The 20,191-nt window shown below is 45.3% G+C and overlaps 1 protein-coding gene across 2 annotated transcripts in view; it reads right to left on the reverse strand.

The window, feature by feature from the left end:
- Positions 1-3,203: 3,203 nt before the first annotated feature.
- igdcc3 (immunoglobulin superfamily DCC subclass member 3) overlaps positions 3,204-20,191 on the reverse strand; it is a 103,929-nt gene continuing 86,941 nt past the window's right edge. The window contains exons 8-14 of one of the 2 annotated variants that reach the window (XM_033050588.1): positions 17,398-17,645; positions 15,794-15,958; positions 12,582-12,770; positions 11,059-11,163; positions 7,842-7,980; positions 5,692-5,902; positions 3,204-4,940 (exon numbers count right to left, since the gene is read on the reverse strand). In XM_033050588.1, coding sequence (XP_032906479.1) covers positions 4,734-4,940; positions 5,692-5,902; positions 7,842-7,980; positions 11,059-11,163; positions 12,582-12,770; positions 15,794-15,958; positions 17,398-17,645 — 1,264 coding nt within the window. In that variant the 3' untranslated portion in view covers positions 3,204-4,733. Of the gene's footprint in view, positions 4,944-5,691; positions 5,903-7,841; positions 7,981-11,058; positions 11,164-12,581; positions 12,771-15,793; positions 15,959-17,397; positions 17,646-20,191 lie in introns of both variants that reach the window. The other variant, XM_033050587.1, reaches the window with a different exon arrangement.

Consider the following 20,191-nt stretch of genomic DNA (forward strand, 5'->3'; position numbering starts at 1 on the left):
TCTGGCTTCAGAAGGAAGGAAAATCTATTGGGAGTGTTTTATATAAAAAATATTGCTCCCAAACATATCATTCATTTTCCATTCACTATATTGAATGACAAAGTTTTCTTGAAAGTTGGCGTAGTTCAACTTGAGAATTCTTAGGCATGCCATCAGCTGAATGAAACTTCCTTAAATGCATTTAATTCTGGCTATATAGTTACATTTCCAATCCCTTCAACATCCTGAAGTCTGGCGGGCAGATCGCAAGCTCACCACCAAACAGAAAGAAAACTTGTTCAGCATTTTTTTGTCAGCAAGAGAGCCATAGACTTGCAAATAAATACTTCAGACTAACAGTACGAAAATACCCTGTCTTCGCAAAACTACTCTGCATTGAACAACTAAAGCAAATAATGATGCATCCCTGAGATAGCCAAACCCCAAGTATATTCTCCAGTACTGTTAAAGCAAATACCAGCCCCATGTCAGAGCATGTCCCACACTGTTTGATGAGTATGGGTGAGGAACGCAGTGTGTCTAACAGTGTTAGGATGAAACCAACAGTGTACCAACTCTTCCCACACTCCATCACACCTGTGACTTCCATTCATTTGTGACCTTTGTTATATTTTGTCCTTGTACTTGTGACATTTTTACAGTTGCGTTTGTGGTGATAAGTACTTGTCATATTGTTCAGGGCATACTCCCCTCATCTTGCAGTGTAGGGGCCGATTTAGTTTAGTTTAGAGTTACAGGATATGCATCTGAGTGATATAGAGTAGAAAGGAACTACAGATGCTGCTATATAGTGAAGATATTCACAAAATGCTGGAATAACTCAGCAGGTCAGGCAGCATCTCTGGAGAAAAGGAATGGGTGACATTTCGGGTTCTCTGAAGAAGGTTCTCAACCCGAAATGTCTCCTATTCCTTTTCTCCAGCGATGCTGCCTGACCCGCTGAGTTACTCCAGCGTTTTGTGTCTATCTTGAGTGATATAGATATACCCTGTGTGCACAAATACCTAGTGTCAATTTCCATCAAGCTTCTGTCAATGAAAGGTTTGGATAGGTGGCATTGGTGGAATATTTCCACTCTGGGGATCAGCACAGAGAATCTTCAGGATGAACTTCCTCACAATTTCGCAACACTGAGCGAGAATCTTCCAGAAAAGGCCAGCTGCCTCCGGAAGTACCCCCCAAAAAATGTGGCCCCTAGGCCGGGTGAGGCAGCCGATCTCAACCTCATTGGGACTTCCGCGGCCGATTGGCGGGTTGAATTCGATGCCGGCAGATCTATTCCCATAGCCGGCTTCTGAGGCTGACTTTGCGGGCGGGTATCTCAGCCCGTCAGCAGCCTAGGCTGACCTTTCTTGTACCGTTGAACTCTGCTAGGAGGCCATGACTTCTGTTGGTCAGGCAAAACGGATAATCCAGACTGGTTCCAGAACCGAAGGTGCCGGAAAATTGGTGATGGATTTGTACTACAGCAGAGGAATTGCAGCATAGAAATAGGATTGCGTGTGTGAGTGAAAAGTTCCAGGATAAAATTATGCCCATTGGGAAATTGTCCCGAGCAAGTCCCTGCGTGATTTATCTTAGTAAATGACACTTGCCTGAAATTAATTGTATGCCCTATTATGTCTTTGGCTGCATGGCCCAAATCCCCTGCACTGCAGAGCCTGGGGCTTTTGGGTGGAAACATACAGCATTGACTGGCCACTTAAAGTAGGTGCAGATAACATAGAGAAACAGCAGTGAGGCAAGTCGGATGTGTTACACTGATCACACAGTATCTGCCGAGTGTGTGGTTGGCATCGTGAGGATGATTCTGTGGCGCCCCCATCACCGGTGTTCAACTTAATGCCTCCACTTGGCAGCGTCTCGGGAACATTCAGTCTCGGGATCTGATCAGGCCAAGTGATCACATGATACATGCCTGTTTGTGGCTGGCATCCATCACATGATCACTTCCACCCACCCATCCCACGTTTGCCTCCTTGCCAATGGCACAATGGCTCTGCAGTAGAGTTGATGCCTGACAGCGCCAAAAACACGGGTTCGATCCTGACTAAGGGTGCTGTTTGTATGGAGTTTCTACGTTCTCCCCGTGACCTCGTGGGTTTTCTCTGGGTGCTCCGGTTTCCTCCCACACTCCAAAAACATACAGCTTTGAGGGTTAATTGGCTTCTGTAAATTGGAAATTGTTCCTAGTGAGTAGGATGGTGATAGTGTATGGGGTCGACATGGTCTCCGTGGGACAAAGGGCCCGTTTTCACGCTGTATCTCTAAAGCCTAATGTTCTCCATGACATCTTCTACACAAATCCCAAGGGCAGGAGTTCTTTAGGGTCTAGCTGCCCTCAACATTGGGCACTTCAATGGCACAACTACTGTGTGCTGTGCACAAGGAATGCACTGGGAATGTCACATGGCTGCTTTAGTGCCTAACTCTAGGTGTTCACAAGCCCAAAGCCCAATCAGCGCTGGTCTTAACCAAAAAAGGTGAATTCCAATGTCTAGGTGAGTTTTTTTTGTCACCTCAAATAGATCATAAAAAATTTACAAACCCAAATATGGTTGCAAGTGGAGTCTAGGGAGAACATTAAAACCTAACGTTGATTTGTGTTGGTGCATGCAGGACGGATTTGGATGATAACACTGTGGTAGGTAACTGTAACTGACTGCATGCCATCTAATCAGCCTGCAAGCCTGTCCCACTTAGGAAACTTGAACGGAAACCTCTGGGGACTTTGCGCCCCACCCAAGGTTTCCGTGCGGTTCCCGGAGGTTGCAGGTGGTTGGCAGAGGTTGCAGGTAGTGGAAGCAGGTAGGGAGACTGACAAAAACCTCCGGGAACCGCACGGAAACCTTGGGTGAGCGGCAAAGTCTCCAGAGGTTTCCGTTCAGGTTTCCTAAGTGGGACAGGGGCATAAAGTGGGACAGGGGATCCACTGAAAAAAACTATTTCCACTTAACCCAAGTAAATAACTGCTGGCGGAGTGGTCACAGCTACCTGGACATTGCTAACAACCACTTGCTCCGTAGAGACTAATGTTACCCAGACTGAGCACAGACTAATGCATGAGAAGCACGCGGCCACGCACATGGACAATAAAACTGTAAAATGCACAAAACGCCAGTAATGTCTCTAATTCCGATTGAAACACTGCAGGTTTTTTTTCCAGGCATGTCAACTTGGAGGTCAACTAGTCTAAGCCCCAACTTGCCTTGGGCGAGAGTTTCTTGTTGTAACACTTGACTTCACATCGATGATTTACGCTGTTCTTTGCCTCCAGAGGAGCTACTGCTGACATAGTTCCCCCCCGCCCTGGTCAGGTCATCCTGTGCCTCAACAGGCATGGTGCAGTGTCGTGGCTACTCGCACCTCATGCCTTAGTGGTGACTGGCCGGCGTCAATGCCTCTACTCCACACAAAGAGAGGTCACCTAAAGGCTGAAGGCAAGTACGTGATGTCAGCAGTGAACCTCCCTTTGCAAAAAGGCTCGCTGATTCTTTTGAATGTTATTGAAATCCTGGGAGGTCTGTGAGGAGCCGGGGCGGGAATGCTGGGCTCAACACTGGCTACATTGTTGTCCTTCTGTTTACAATGAGCTCGGATCTAACTGAGGCGTGCGAACAGGGGGTGGCTGCACTGATCAGCAAAGTGCCAGCTACTCAATGGGCAGCCAGCACACCCCTTCCTTCGTCCTTTCTCTTCGAAAGCTTGTCTTTGGTGATGTCCTTCTGCAGAAGAACCACAAACGGAACAATTCTCCGACGAGCAATACAACCAACACCTTTGCGGTGTGAAAAATAATAACAAAGAAAAACACACATAAAGACGTGACTATTATATACAGCGTAAGGTACGAAATAAAGATGCAGTGACCATTGATTCCATGCCTTGTCCTGAAGCAAGCTGGAAGTTTGGTTAAATCATCACATACTATAATGGAGGGAAACAGTCCCACAACACAGAACGGAGTTCTATAAAACTTGAGGTAGAATGTTTCTCTTTATATTTGGAAGTGCTTTTTCTTTCTCTTTCGGGCGTTTCCTTGCTCTCTATGGCAGAAGAGCAAGGTCTTGAGGTAGCACTGCATCTGAACTGATCAAGTGCTCTTCTACTTGTAGAAAGGAAGATACCAAATGGAACAGCTTCCTTAGAACACATTCAATACGGTTGAGGTAGTTTATAATTATAATCAACAAACTTTTCTTTGAGTTGTTTCTCCAAGTCTTATTACCTGCCTGCGTTAGGCCCCACCAGACACTTTTGTTGGGAATCCGGTGCTGAATCTAATGAAGCTTTTGTTGATACATTGGAGGTTGATACATTGAGAAAAAATCCATCAAATCCCTGCACGGACTGCTGAGTCCTTGCTCAAGTGAAGGAGATGGTCTTCTGACTTCAAAGCAATGGTTTCACCGCAGAGCACAGGACCATCAGGCAAAATATAAGATGAAGAAATATAAGCAAATGGTGAGGCCGCAATCTAGTGGCCGCAGGCCTGGGAATGTATCCTTGGAAGGGTCGGAGATAAACTGCACCCATGTACCTTCATTACAACATGCCTGAGTTTGTGAAGATACAAACAGAGCTGGCAGTCACCAAAGCCCAGAAGAATTAGAGCTGACCTGAGACTGACGGCTCTACAAAGATGCCGTCAGAGGAGAAAGCGATAAATATGACTGTGTCCGTTTCAGCGTGAGCCTACTGGGAGGCACTGAGACCTGGCCTCACTCAAAGTTTCACTCTGCGGTTCCAGAACTATTGTCCTTTGTTACTGTAAAGCTGAGCTGTTTAACGTTTGATTCGGGGCAGTCTAAAGAGCACTGCACAACAGTTTCAAATGTAGCCCGTGGTTCCCGAGTCACCACTAACTCGTCCAGTGGGAATGCAGAATTCTGGCAGGTCAGACTGGGCTGTTCCTCTGAGATGGGCGAGATGTTAGTTGACTGCTGGATACAGAGAAATAAAAATACGGGGAGGGGAGGGAGGTGGAAAGAAGCAAAAGCAATTATTACATAAAAGTGTAAAAATAAACTCATACAGCAGCTCTTCTTCCACACTCCACTGTACATTGAATGAGAGCAAGCATAGATTTAATAGACTGAATTGCCTCCTATCTCTTGAGGGTATACAAGAATGAATATTATAATTTAATAACACAGGGAGTTAAATAGGGAATAAAACACATAGACATTTGAACTTTAACATCTGCAAAAACAATTTCTCAGCAGAAACATAGAAAATAGGTGCAGGAGTAGGCCATTCGGCCCCTCGAGACCCGAAACGTCACCCGTTCCTTCTCTCTGGAGATGCTGCCTGACCCGCTGAGTTACTCCAGCATTTTGTGTCTACCTCAAGTTCGTAGGTTAATTGGTTTCGGTAAAGATTGTAAATTGTTCCTAATTGGAGAGAAACCTCAGGCTCTCATGTGTGTATACTTCAAAACCTGATTTTTTTTTTGGAGACGCCAGCTAGATTGATACACACAAAATGCTGGAGTAAACCAGCGGGTCAGGCAGCATCTCTGGAGATGTGTCTGAAGTCTGAAGTAGGGTCTCAGCCCGAAACATCACCCATTGCGTCTCTCGATTCTGAAGAAAGTACTCCAGCTTTTTGTGTCTTATCTTCTGGAGAAAAAGAGTTAGCCAGATTGATTATATTTTCCATTGATCATGAGTTAAGTTAAGCACATCTTACCGTAATTCCCTTGTGTTGGTGCTCATTGGGAAGTGATGCAGGAAACAATCTTTCCAACTCATTTATATCCGCCATCTTCCTGTTGGCTGTGAACTCTTCCCTGGCTCTGCCCACTCCACCGTTTATGACAAGCCCTTGGGGATTTCTCTGGGCCCGAGACGGAGCCTGAGGGGTCGCCAGCCCATCTTCAACATGTTTACATATTAGCAACCTGCAAATACATGGGCCAGAGGACAGGCTGAGTTCACAGATCGTAGAAATATCATTTATTGCACTTGTTAGATGTTCAGTCCATTCACAGTAACATATTAGAAACATAGAAACATAGAAAATAGGTGCAGGAGTAGGCCATTCGGCCCTTCGAGCCTGCACCGCCATTCAATATGATCATGGCTGATCATCCAACTCAGTATCCTGTACCTGCTTTCTCTCCATACCCCCTGATCCCTTTAGCCAAGGGCCACATCTAATTCCTTCTTAAATATAGTCAATGAACTGGCCTCAACTACATTCTGTGGCAGAGAATTCCAGTGATTCACCACTCTCTGTGTAAATTTTTTTTTTCTCATCTCAGTCCTAAAAGATTTCCCCTTTATCCTTAAACTGTGACCCCTTGTTCTGGACTTCCCCAACATCGGGAACAATCTTCCTGCATCTAGCCTGTCCAACCCCTTAAGAATTTTGTACGTTTCTATAAGATCCCCCCTCAATCTTCTAAATTCTAGCGAGTACAAGCCGAGTCTATCCAGTCTTTCTTCATATGAAAGTCCTGACATCCCAGGAATCGGTCTGGTGAACCTTCTCTGTACTCCCTCTATGGCAAGAATGTCCTTCCTCAGATTAGGAGACCAAAACTAAGACATATTAATGCACTGTTGGGTGAAATGGAAGGAAATGGAACTACACTCCTGTTCTAACCATAATTAAGTACATTAGGACAAACATGTAGTGCTTGTGTGTGTACAATATGTGCAAAATAAACATGACGTTGAGGTGAAGGCAATCAACAGCTTCAAGTTCCTGGGACTGTATTCTCTGAAGATCTGTACTGAACCCAGCACTTTGATGCAATCATAAAGAAAGCCCATCCATGTCTCTACTTCCTTAGAAGATTGAGGGGATTTGGTGTGTTGAAGAATACTGATCTTCTGCAGGCGTACTGTGGAGAACATACTGAATGATTGCATCACGGCTTGGTTTGGCAACTCGAATGCCCTTGATCAGAGGAGATTGCAGAGAGAGGTAGTCACTCTCAGCCCATCCCAGGTACTGACCTCCCCACCATCGAATGGATCGATACGAGGCATGGCCTCAAAAGAGCCACAAATATCAAAGACCCACACCACTCTGACCACGCTCTCCTCCACCATCAAAAAGGAATAAGAGCCGGAAAACCATGACATCCTGATTGAAAAATAACTTCTACCTGACAACCACCAGCCTCTTGAACAGCACACAACATCAAACTCAGCAACATGGACGTGTCCTCGTTTGCACAAATGACTCCCAGCATTTATACTATTATTATGGTCATTAATTTATTGGAATTTTTAATAATTATTATATATTTATCTATGTGATATTACGTTTATGGATCTGGGAACATGCTGCAAGTACGATTTTCATTGTTCTGTTGCTGGTACATGTGACAATTCAAAACTCATCTTGGCAAAAGCACTCAAATTTAAATTTGTGTACATTCCAGACTATACACCCGAACCTTCAAGACTTGCATTCACATTCCATATGTGCAAACTATCATGGGCTAGGTAGGCCATGCACACCAGATTCAAGGACAGTTTCTTCCCAGCTCTTATTAGGCAACTGAACAACTATCAACATCTAGCGAGCGGTCCTAAGCTACTATCTACCTCATTGGGAGACCCTTGGACTATCTTTAATCAGACTTTACTAGTCTTTATCTTGCACTAAACTTTATTCCCTTTACCATGTATCTGTACACTGTGGATGGCTTGATTGTAATCATGTATTGCCTTTCCACTGACTGGTTAGCACGCAACAAAAGCGTTTCACTTGTACCTCGGTACATGTGACAATAAACTAAACTCAACTAAATATCACACATGCACACACCATCTACCCACGCGTCTCAGAGTCTGCTCTCGGTATTCTCTGGAGTGTATGTATACCTTCCACGGTATCCAAAAACCAGGAACAGAACACAGAAGATGATGCAGGTGACACCGATGTGTGTTCCGATGATGATGCCGGTGGTGGACGTTTTGCTGCTGTGTTCTTCTTTCAAGCAATCGCATGGAGTGTTCAGAACTGAAAACAAATCGTCACTTGTTAATGTACGACCATTTTATGTGAAATTGTTCACCTCTCTCACTGCCCTGAGATCTTTAGTTTAGTTTAGACATACAGCGTGGAAACAGGCCCTTCGACCCACTGAGTTCGGGCTAACTTGTGATCACCCATTACACAAACACTATCCGACACAATGGGGACAATTTACAATTTTACCGAAGCCAATTAACCTACAAAAGCTGTGCGTCTTTGGAGTGTGGGAGAAAAACCGGAGCACCCAGGGAAAACCCACGCAGTCACAGGGAGAACGTGCAAACTCCGTACAGACAGTACCTGTAGTCAGGATCGAACCCAGGTCTCTGGCGCCAGATGGCATCAGCTCTACCACTGCACCATCTTGCTATCTATTAAATCAATTCTTCTCTCACTTGTAGCTTCCAATCTCTTTCCCTATTGCACTCTTTCCCTATTCATTAAAGTTTCCCACAATGTTAGACAAGCTCGAAAAGGCCAAAGTTGGTTATGTCCGATTAACAATTTAACTTGACATCTATCCAATCATCTTGAATCCAATTGGTCAATTAGCATTATGTGTGTTAAAATAACTGCAGTTTTATTGTTTGTCAAAATGTTATTGACATTTCATTTAATATATTCAAGTGATAATGTTTTTATGTTTCATTAGCTCACAGGATACAGAGGTTGCTGGAAAGTATTGCATTTATTGACATTTCCTAATTTTGCAGTTGCATATTGATTAATCTGGGTAAATATATCTTGAATTATTTTAACACAATGAGTCATTTGTGAAATAAGGTGACCACAGTTATGCCTTTAGACACTGTGCCAGCGATGTCCCGTGAAGAACAATAAGATAAATGAACAATTAATCTTATTACTGGCAGCAAGAGGGAAGAGAGCAATGTTGGTTGGGTGTTCATAGGGTCATGCAGTTCAGAAACAGGCCCAACCCGCCCACCAAATCTGCACTTACCATTTCATATTCATATACCACAATCCTACAATAATCCATTGCATTCTCCTCCCTCCCCCAGATACTAGTTACCACTCAGCTAACACTGGGGCAATTTTACCCTGGCCAATTGACCCATCAATCCGCACATCTTTGGAATGGGAGGAAATTGGAAAACCTGGAGGAACCGCACTTGGTCCCAGGGAGAAGGTGTTACATGGGCAGCAGAGGATTTCAGGATCAAACCCAGGTCACTAGAGCCACAAGGCAGTTGTTTCCCTTTAGGAGTAGTTTATTTTAGTTTAGTTTAGAGGTACAATGTGGAAACAGGTCCTTTGGCCCACTGAGTCCGTGCCGACCAGCGATCACCCGTACACTAGTTCTACCCTACACACTAGGGACAATTTACAGAAGTCAATTGATGTACAAGCCTGCATGCCTTTGGAGTGTAGGAGGAATCTGGAGCACCCGGAGAATACCTATGCAGTCACGGGGAGAACGTACCAACTCCATACAGACAGCATCCATAGTCAGGATCGAACCCAGGTCTCTGGTACTGCAAGGCAGCAACTCTACCGCTGCACCACTGTGCCGCCTCCTGAGTAATTTTGCGTCTTTACCCATTGCCGGAACCACCTGACTGATTCATGACACGCACATGGACTGAGTCTATGTGCTGCTGACGCTACTGCAAGGAAGATTTTCTTTGTACTGGCACAGGGGTACTTGTGCCAGACCACAGTAAACTCGACTTGACTTGAACCATGAAATTGTAGAAACGTCTCGATACTACGCAGTGTGTAGGATGAAACTTTAGATGCTGGAGTAACTCAGCGGGTCAGGCAACATCTCTGGAGAAAGGCTTTTCAATATCATCAATAACATTATCTTCAATACTACACAGTGTCAGCCCCAGGAATAACTTCCATCCCTGGTCAGGAACAATTGCACAAACAAGTGTATACTGGCTAGTCCAACGTTTCTCAACCGGGCTTCCCCAGAACAATAGGGTTCACCGAGAGGTCGCTGGGGGTTCCGACAGAAACAGTGATAGATAGGCTAGTCATATGTAAATGCATTTTTGAGTCATTTTTGTGGTTAATTTCATATTCATGATTTTATTATACACATACGGCATATTCTTGGAAAATTCTTGGTGAGTATAATAAAGTCTTCAACCTGTTATCTATCTATCTATATTTAAAACTTTGTGTGTGTGTGTGTGTGTGTGTTTCTGCCTGTCTTGTGGGTGCCAGCCTTTGATTCGTTACTACGCCAACACCAGACGCAAAAACGCCGAGATCTTTTCCATTTCGGTAGAGATTTCACTTTTCATTCCAAGTATCCACTCCTCATTAAATTTTGTCGTGTTTATGTAGACATTTTTAATTAAATCCTTCTCTCCCCCCCCCCCCCACTCACTCATTTTGTCGCCTCCTGCTGGCCAGCGGCTGGAATCTTATGTTCGGGAACGGCTTGAGTTGGAGGACCACGTCTCCCGTGGGGGCTACGGGTAGGGAACAGGTGCGTTGGGGGAGCAGACCCAACGGGTCTGCACTTGGTCTAGTATCATTTAAAAGTATAATATGCAAAGGGAATATATTTAGCGACATATATACGGCACCAGTGTGAAGCGGCCTTTAGTGGTCAGTGGACAGGAACTGTACGTGACGGATTTCAGTGTTTTTTTTTTTTTAATTGTCAATAAAGTTATTTTTTGCTGAAACCAGTTACCAGAAAAATATATTGTTTGCCTTATGAAAGAGAAAGAAAGAGATTATTATAAGATATATAATAATTTTTATGTACGGGTTCCCTGAGACATGAAAATTATTTCTAGGGTTCCGTAAGGATAAAAAGGTTGAAAAATGCTGGGCTAGTCAGATTAAATTCAATACTGGAGAAACTCAGGGTGAAGCAGCATCTGGCTGAAACGTTGCCTATTTCCTTCGCTCCACAGATGCTGCCTCACCCGCTGAGTTTCTCCAGCATTTTTGTCTACCTTCGATTTTCCAGCTTCTGCAGTTCATTCTAAAACAGATTACATTCAATATTGAGCCAAAGGCCTGACCAGATATTGTTTGCAAATTCCTACCATGCCAATCGTGGCTCCTGTTACTCACCAGATCTTTCAGTGGCATCTCGCAGAGTCACAAAGCGCACTGTGGAATTCCCATCTCCATGGCAATTGAAAGCGAGAAGCTTCACTTCATAAGCAATCATCGGGTCTGGGTGAAAAGAAACTCAGTTTTACAATCACCCCGTCAAATAGACGGTCAGAGTACACTGCTCTACGTACACAAACAGCTCAGCTCACATTCCCATGACAAAGAGTGCTTGAAAATATTTATTTGTTATTTTTCCTTCAGTTCATCCCCTCTTTCACTAACAAGCTTCCCCTGCGTTACTGGAGAGGTGTATTCCTGGAAAAACCATATGTATTGTGAAGTTCCGCAGCAAAAAGCCGAAATATCGGCACCGCACCAAAAACCCAAGTTTAAAGATACTTATAGCCCTGTCTCACAGTACGAGTTCATTCCAAGAGCTCTCCCGAGTTAAAAAAAAATCAAACTCGTGGTAAGCATGGAGAATGAACGCAGCGGATACGTCAGAGCTCGGGGACGTCTCTTAGCGCTAACGGCAGGTACTCGGGAAGACTCGCTAACGGCAGGTAAGCTCGGGAAGACTCGTGAAGATTTTTCAACATGATGAAAAATGTCCACGAGAGCCCCCCGAGTACCGACGAGTGGCCATTACCGTAAATCTCCGAGTTCGAATCAGGGCAAACTCGGGAGAGCTCTTGAAATGAACTTGTATTGTGGGACAGGCGTTTTAATTTATTTCGTTTCATTTACAAAGAGATTCCGTAAGAGCAAATGTTGTTCCCTATTGCAAATTTATGTGAGGCAATTTAATAATTCTGTACGTGTAAATTTTCATTACCCTTATCTTATGGTTTTTATACACCTCTTATATGATCACCCCTCAGTCTCCTGTGCTCCCAGGAATAAAGTCCTAGCTTGACCACCCTTTCTTATAGCTCAGGCCCTTGGGTCCAGGCAACATCCTTGTAAATTTTCTCTGCACATTTTCCAGCTTAATGGCATGCTTGCTATACCAGGGTGACCAAAACTGAACATAGTACTCCAAGTGTGGCCTCAGCAATGTCTTGTATAATGTAACATAATGTCCCAACTTCTATTCTCAATACTCTGATTGATGAAGGCCAACAAACCAAAAGCATTCTTGACCACCCTTTCCAGCTCTGACTCCACTTTCAAGGAACCATCCACCCATACTCCTTGATTCCTCTGCTCCTCAACAATCCCCAGGGCTGTATTCCCCATTCACTGTAAAGGTCCTGCCCTGAATTGACTTCAGAAAATGCCAATGTACTAAACTCCTGCATCCATACCTCAGCCACTTTACCCATCTGATCAAGACCCTGCTGTGATTTTTGATAACCATCTTCACAATCTATGATACCACCCACTTGAATGTTATCTGCAAACTTACTAATCATGCCTTGTACATTCACATCTGATCATCCATCAAAATGATGATCGATCCACATAACTCACGCCTTGCCACCCTGATGCCAAAAGGTGCAAGCTTTACCCTGCGATGACACAGGTGGATTTCTTACCAAGATGAGTGATGTTGTAGGAAGTCACGTTGCGGGGAAGGAGCACGGGCCCAGTGAAGTGCGCCCCATGGATCCGACGATAATACAGCTTGAATCCTTCATGTTGACCCAGTTTAATACTGGATTCCCACGCGACCTGGATGGCGGTACTGTTCAGGACCTTGATGAAAAGAGCTGGCACAGCCGGAACTGAAAGAGAAAGACAGGACACAGTGGTATCTATGTTGAATGAACAGCATCACCAAGATGCTCCTGGGCTTTCACCATCCACCCAGGTCAACCACTGATGTGTGCCACTGCACCACCATGCATGGATGCGCCAAGGTGCAGCTTCTCACAGCACCAGGGTAAATGTCTGTAGTCTACAATCTTGATCCAGAACTGCGGCTATTGTTTAGGAAGGAACTGCAGATGCTGGTTTACACCAAAGTGCTGGAGTAACTCAGCGGGTCAAACATGCAGCATCGCTGTAGAAAAGGAATAAGGTCTGAAAAAGGGTCTCGACCCGAAACGTCACCTATTCCTTCTCTCCAGAGATGCTGCCTGACCCACTGAGTTACTGCAGCATTTTGTGTCTATCACCATGATTACTGTTGTTCAGTTTAGCTTAATTTAGTTAGTATAGTTTTGTTTACTATTATCACCTATACCAAGGTGCAGTGGAAAGCTTCTTGTTAAGATGCAAATAACTTCCTGTGCTCACGATATGACCTCCAAACTTTATAAGAAAGTAGTCATAATTTAATATCCAGCCTGTCCTGGATAAAGAAGGCAGTTTACATGATAGTTACCAAGAAATTATATTTGGACAAGTACATGGGTAGGAAAGGTTTAGAGATATATAGGCAAAAACGGGCAGGTGGGACAGGTGTAGACATGGCATCATGGTCGGCATGTGCAAGTTGGGCCAAGGGCCTCTATCTGTGCTGTATGACCCTATGACTCTAAATTAGGAAATTCAGAAGAAACTTGTTTTCTCTGAGACTGTGGAACTCAGTACATCGGGAAGCTGTGGGTACAATTATCATTGAAGCAACCAAAGTGAAGCTGGTATACATCTGAGGGAGATGCAAATTTAAACCTTTGCTTAAAGAGTCACATAAGGGAAGTGATGAGGAGATTCAAGTAGCACATACATACTTCCAGGGAGAGTCTGGTTGGATGAAATTGTCTTTTTCTAAGCTATGTAAAGGGCATTGTCTTCAAGCCTATTGCAAGATACTTTTCAGTACCACTCTGCAAGTTTATTGGTCTTTCTTTTCCATACATAATATTATTTTCATACTCAATAAATCCAAAAAAGACTGCGTCTCTGAAGGTTGTAATCTATGCTCAATGTAATAACAGAGGAGGTTTTCTGGTGACAAAGTGCTGGAGTAACTCAGTGGGCCAGGCGGCATCTCTGGAAAACATAGATACGTGGCTTTTCGGGTCGAGACCCTTCCTCAGACTCTGGCATAGTTTTATGGACTAATTTAATGAACAAAGAGGATTTGATTCTAACTGTGAGTGGTGCGATCCCTGATGTTCAACAACTGATATGGCCCTGCATTTATTCCCCTTTGCCTTAATTAGCAGAAACAGTAATTAAAATTGAAATGATTTCACTTTGGTTCCCTTGAGACTGCCTATTATGATTCCAGTTTTGAACAGCTCTAAGCTACGACACTGTGTATCTTCAGTGTAATCACACACACCAAGGCTTCCTTGAAAGTACCTCCCATGCCCACAGGTGTAACCTTTGGGGTGATTGAAGACAACGGGGAACATGGTTTAGTTTAGTTTAGTTAAGAGATACAGCGTGGAAGCAGGCCCTTTGGCCCACCGAGTCCGCGCTGACCAGTGATCCCCGTACACTAGCACTATCCCACACTTTTTAACCGAAGGCAATTAACAAACAAACCTGTACCTCTTTAGAGTGTGGGAGGAAACTGGAGCGCTCGGGGAAAACCCATGCCATCACCGGGAGAACGCAGAAACTCCGCAAAGACAGCGCCTGTAGTCAGGATCGAATCCGGGTCTCTGGCGCTGTAAGGTCGCAACTCTACCGCTACACCATCGTGACATCACTGGGTCAAAGATTCTGGAACTGCTCACCATGGGAACAGTTTCAACTCAAGGGTCGCAGAAACCAAGAAAGTGTCGCACCAGCAGCATCTCGATGGGTAAGGGTGGCACAGTGGCCCAGTGGTAGAGTTGCTGCCTCACAAAGCCAGAGACCATGATTTAATCCTGACCACGGGCACTGTCTGTACAGAGTTTGTACATTCTCCCATGACCATGTGGGTTTTCTCCGGATATACAGGTTTTATAGGTTGGTACACAAAATTGCTGGGGAAACTCAGCGGGTGCAGCAGCATCTATGGAGCGAAGGAAATAGGCGACGTTTCGGGCCGAAACCCTTCTTCAGAGGTTACTTGGCTCCTGTAAATTGTAAATTGGCCCTGGTGTGTAGGATAACTGTTAGTGTGATGGTGATTGCTGGTTGGCATCAGCGATCACCCATAGTGTCAGAGTTTGAGGCGAGGCTTGACAAAGGTATATAAAACTGTGATAGGCCTAGATAGGCTAGACTGTCAGAACTTTTTTTCCCCTGGGTGGAAATGTCCAACACTACAGGGCATGGCTGTAAGGCGAGAGGGGGAATGTTTAATGGCGATGCGCTAGGGCAAGTTTTTTACATAGCGGGTGGTGGGGCTTGAATCGCATTGCCACGAGCAGTGCTAGAGGCAGATACAATTGTGGCGTTTAAGAGGTTTTTAGATAGGCACATGGAAAAGCAATGGATAGAGGGATATGGATCATGTACAGGCTGTGAGATCAGGTTAACTTGGCAACATGTATTGGCACAATCAGGGAGTAACAGAGTCAGTGTCATACGGTGCGTAAACAGGCCCTTTGGCCCATCTTGCCGCCACCAACCAGTATGTCCCATCTACATTAGCCCCATCTGCCTATGTTTGGCCCATATCCCACCAAAGCTGCCCTATCCATGTACCTACAGTATCTAATTGCTTCTGATAATCCCAGACTCAACCACCTCCTCCCGCAGCTCGTTCCATACACCCACCACCCTTGGTGTGAAAAGGTTACCCCTCAGATATAAAATCTTTCCCCTTCACCTTAAACCTATGCCGTCTGGTTCTTGATTGTGTTGTGCTGTACCATTCTATGTTCTATGTTTTACATTCCTCAGTGTCTATGACACTCACCTTCACCCAGTGTGTTCGTGACGGCTGTCTCGGAGGGTTTGCTGGCTCCCCGCGAGGTGTAGGCCTTTATGTGGAACGTGTAACTGGTGGACGCCTGCAGATCAGTCACTACCTGCTGGAGGGTAGATTTGCTCACAGCCTCCTGGTACTCCATCTCCACTGGATCTGTGTGCAAGCAGAAAAAAGATGAGGCAAACCCTGGAGAACCTCCTGGCTCGTTCACAGCGGGCATTAGTCATAACCAAGCATTTCTTGCATCCATTCACATAATGGAATACTTGGACAGGTACACGGATAGGAAAGGTCTAGAGGGCGATGGTCCGCATGGGGCCAACGTAGATGGGGCATCTTGGCCAGCACGAACAAGTCGGACCAAAACACCTGTTTGTACTAAAAAAAGCTGGAGAAACTCAGCGGGTGCAGCAGCATCTATGGAGCGAAGGAAATAGGCAACGTTTCGGGCCGAAACCCTTCCGGGTTTCGGCCCGAAACGTTACCTATTTCCTCTCCTGAAGGGTTTCGGCCCGAAACGTTGCCTATTTCCTTCGCTCCATAGATGCTGCTGCACCCGCTGAGTTTCTCCAGCTTTTTTGTGTACCTTCGATTTTCCAGCATCTGCAGTTCCTTCTGAAACACCTGTTTGTACTGCTTGACTCTAGCTCTGTGACATAATTCACAATGTGGAAATCATAACCAAGGTCAAGCTCATCATTAATTGCTCTTGCAAAGACGGTGAGCCTTTTGCAATGTCTAAGCGCATTGAAGTATCTATGTTTGTTGGGCAAATGTACAGAACCAGCTACATGCCAGTGTGACGTGAGGCCACTAACTGAAGTGACGGGGCTGAGGGCAGGTGGCTGGTAGTTGGCAGCCCCGGGACCCGGACAGATAGCATCCGAGGTTAGGATTGACACAGCAAGGCAGCAACTCTACTGCTGCGCCACTGTGCCGCCACTTATCAGAGTGAATATCTTTTTCCAAATTACTCAATCCACTATTTACGTAAGCAGTGATTTAAATTTGGTCTCCCAATCTGAGGAAAGACATTCTTGCCATAGAGGGAGTACAGAGAAGGTTCACCAGACTGATTCCTGGGATGGCAGGACTTTCATATGAAGAAAGACTGGATAGACTCGGCTTGTACTCGCTAGAATTCAGAAGATTGAGGGGGAATCTTATAGAAACTTACAAAATTCTTAAGGGGATGGACAGGCTAGATGCAGGAAGATTATTCCCGATGCTGGGGAAGTCCAGAACTAGGGGTCACAGTTTAAGGATAAGAGGGAAGTCTTTTTGGTCCGAGATGAGAAAATCATTTTTTACACAGAGAGTGGTGAATCTGGGGAATTCTCTGCCACAGAAGGTAGTTGAGGCCAGTTCATTGACTATATTTAAGAGGGAGTTAGATGTGGCCCTTGTGGCTAAAGGGATCAGGGGGTATGGAGAGAAGGCAGGGATGGGATACTGAGTTGGATGATGAGCCATGATCATATCGAATGGCGGTGCAGGCTCGAAGGGCGGAATGGCCTACTCCTGCACCTATTTTCTATGTTTCTATGTTTCAAAATCCAACCCAGTGTGAAAGAAGGCAGACAGTCCCCTACCGGCAGTCTTCCTGATGTGGAGGACATAGCCAATAACGTCCCTGGTGTTCTGCAAGGGCTTGCTCCAGGACACTTGAATGGCCGTTGCGGAGAGAGCGGTGGTTTTCACATCCCGTGGGGGTCCGGGAAGCCCCTCGGCCCATAGCACTGTGAGCCGAGCGCTGGCCTGCGTGGAACCAGCATCATTTTCCGCAATGCACTGGTAGATTGCTTCATCCTCCGGAGAGATTCCATTTATTGTCAGGGTGCTAGGAAAAGAGAGAAGGAGAATTAATCTCAGTGTAAAAGATGCAGAGTTAACTGACAGAAGATTTTCTGAAGAAGAGTCCTGACCCGAAACGTCACCTATCGATGTATTCCAGGGATGCTGCCTGACCTGCTGAGTTACTCCAGCGCTCTGTGTCTTTCCTTAGTAAACCAGCTCAATAGTTCCTTATTTCTACACTATACAAAGGTATCTTCCATTTACTTTCCGATTTTCTCTTACAAGTTTTCTCATCGTAAGATCATGAGGGGAATAGAATAGGGTAAATACACTGAGTCTTTTACCCAAGAGTAGGGGAATCAAGAACAAGGGAACAAAGGTTTAAGGCAAGAGGGGAAATATTTACTATGAACATGAGGGGAAACCTTTTCACATGGGTGCATGGAGTGAGCTGCCAGAGTTGAGGCAGGTACCATCACAACATTTAAAAGACATTTGGACAGGTGCATGGTTAGGAAACTTTAAGATCAGGAGCCTGGGATCTCTCGCCGAGATCGCCATTAGTGGAGCTCCATCCAGCGCGGCCTTGTTGGCTTCGGAAGCCACGGTCTCCGGTAAGGGAAGCGGCCTTTTCCAGGGTTCCCAAGCCGCTGAGAGGACTCTCCCGACGCCGGAGCACCGTCACCCAGTGAGAACGGCCTGGAACATCGGGACTCCGTAAAGGCAACTGTGGAGGCCTCAATAGGCCCGACTATGGGTGGACATGGGATGGGGACTGGACTTTGTGCCTTCCCTCATAATGGGAACCATTGTGGGGGGATGTTTTTATGTTTAAATGTCTTTATTGCTGTTATGTCTGTATTCTTTCTTTATGTGCTGCATTGGCAAGAAGCATTTCACTACACCTAGGTGTATGTGACCAATAAAATAACCTTTGAACCTTTGAACCTTTGAAAGGTTTAGAAGGACATGGACCAAATGTGAGCAAGTGGGACTTGTGGAGATGTGGCATCTTGGTGGGCATGGGCAAGTTGGGCCGAAGGGCCAGTTTCCATTCTGTGTGACTCTTAGCTACTCTTGATTACTCAAGGCTGAACCTCTGCCAGGACTATGGGCGACCTTATTAACCAAAGATATTAACCGCTATGGGAAACCCTTTACTACTACTGAAAGAAATAGCTAAGTATAAAAATAACTCTCAGAATATTAAAGAGAATTCTTTGACAGAACATTTCACTTGACGAATGGAAAACATCAGTCTTATGCAGGGGATATGCAGGCATCTCTTTGAACGCAAACTTAACAGATGCGAACATTTCATTGTCCAGATACGAGGCACGTGTATTTCTCCTGGGCACTTCAATCGTTGCATCCACATTGAAATGAAAAGCATTCCATCCACTCTGAAATAGAAGGGTCTGTTAGTGTGTAAAGGCTTCCTGGATCACCCGGTGTTTCCCATTGAAGGTACTTGGTCCTGACGGGATTAATAAACGACTGTGAGACAACAGATCAAAGAGAGTCCGTTAACACCCATTGTCAATGCCCTCTCTCACTGTGCCTGCCCTGGATATTGTATCGGCGAATAACCTCGCCAGATCCTCTCTGAAGCTGCCGCACGCAATCTCTCTTTATGAGAGGGGTCAACGGATGGGTGAGACGCATCTCTTGAACATCCTGTGATGTATCGGGTCAACAACATGAAAAGAATGTCTTCCCTTTGACAAGGGAGACGGGAGGGTCAGTGTGGAGCCTCGCGCACACCTAAGCTGCTTAACCCTGGCTCCGTACAGAACAGCCCCATTTCAGAAAAAGAGTCTCCAACAGGCTTCAGACTCCAAAATGGCCTATGCAGATAATCCCATGCTTGCAAAGAGTATGGACCTGGGGACTTTCCCATCTGCATTCCCAAAGGTAGCATAACCCCTAGGTATTTAGAACTCTTGCTTTACCTGAGAAAAAGAGACTCAAAGGGCTGGACTGCCTCAGCAGCTCAGGCAGCATATCTGGAGGACATGGATAAGCGATGCTTCGGGCCGGGAACCTTCTCCAGAGAATGAAGAAGGGTGCCGACCCAAAACATCGCCTGATCATGTTCTCCAGTGTTTCACCGTGGGATCTAATGAATTTCTAAGCTGTACCATCTAATACGAAGGCTGAAGAGGGTCAGGGGTGGAGAGGGACGAGGGTTTGCAGGATGACCAGAATGGAGGAGGAGACGGATGCAAAGTGCCTGAGAGGCCAGCAGCAGCTGGGACTGTAACATGGTGCCAACACGCGGTGGGCCGCTCTGTGCATTCTGTACTAACCAAGATTCAAGATTCAAGAAGAGTTTATTGTGTCCCTGATAGGACAATGAAATTCTTGCTTTGCTTCAGCACAACAGAACATAGTAGGCATTGACTACAGAACAGATCAGTGTGTCCATGGGTGAATTGTGCTTATGTATGGGGATAGTCTTGCTGAGCTGAATGCAAAAAAAGTATTTCATTGTACCTGGGGCATATGACAGGAAACCGTTGACCAATAGCTTCTGTCACAGAGAGTCAAGTGCGGGTTATATTGTTATATGTCCCGAAAACAGACCAG

Source organism: Amblyraja radiata, chromosome 34, assembly GCF_010909765.2.
Source record: "Amblyraja radiata isolate CabotCenter1 chromosome 34, sAmbRad1.1.pri, whole genome shotgun sequence".
NCBI classification, from domain to species: Eukaryota; Metazoa; Chordata; class Chondrichthyes; order Rajiformes; family Rajidae; genus Amblyraja; species Amblyraja radiata.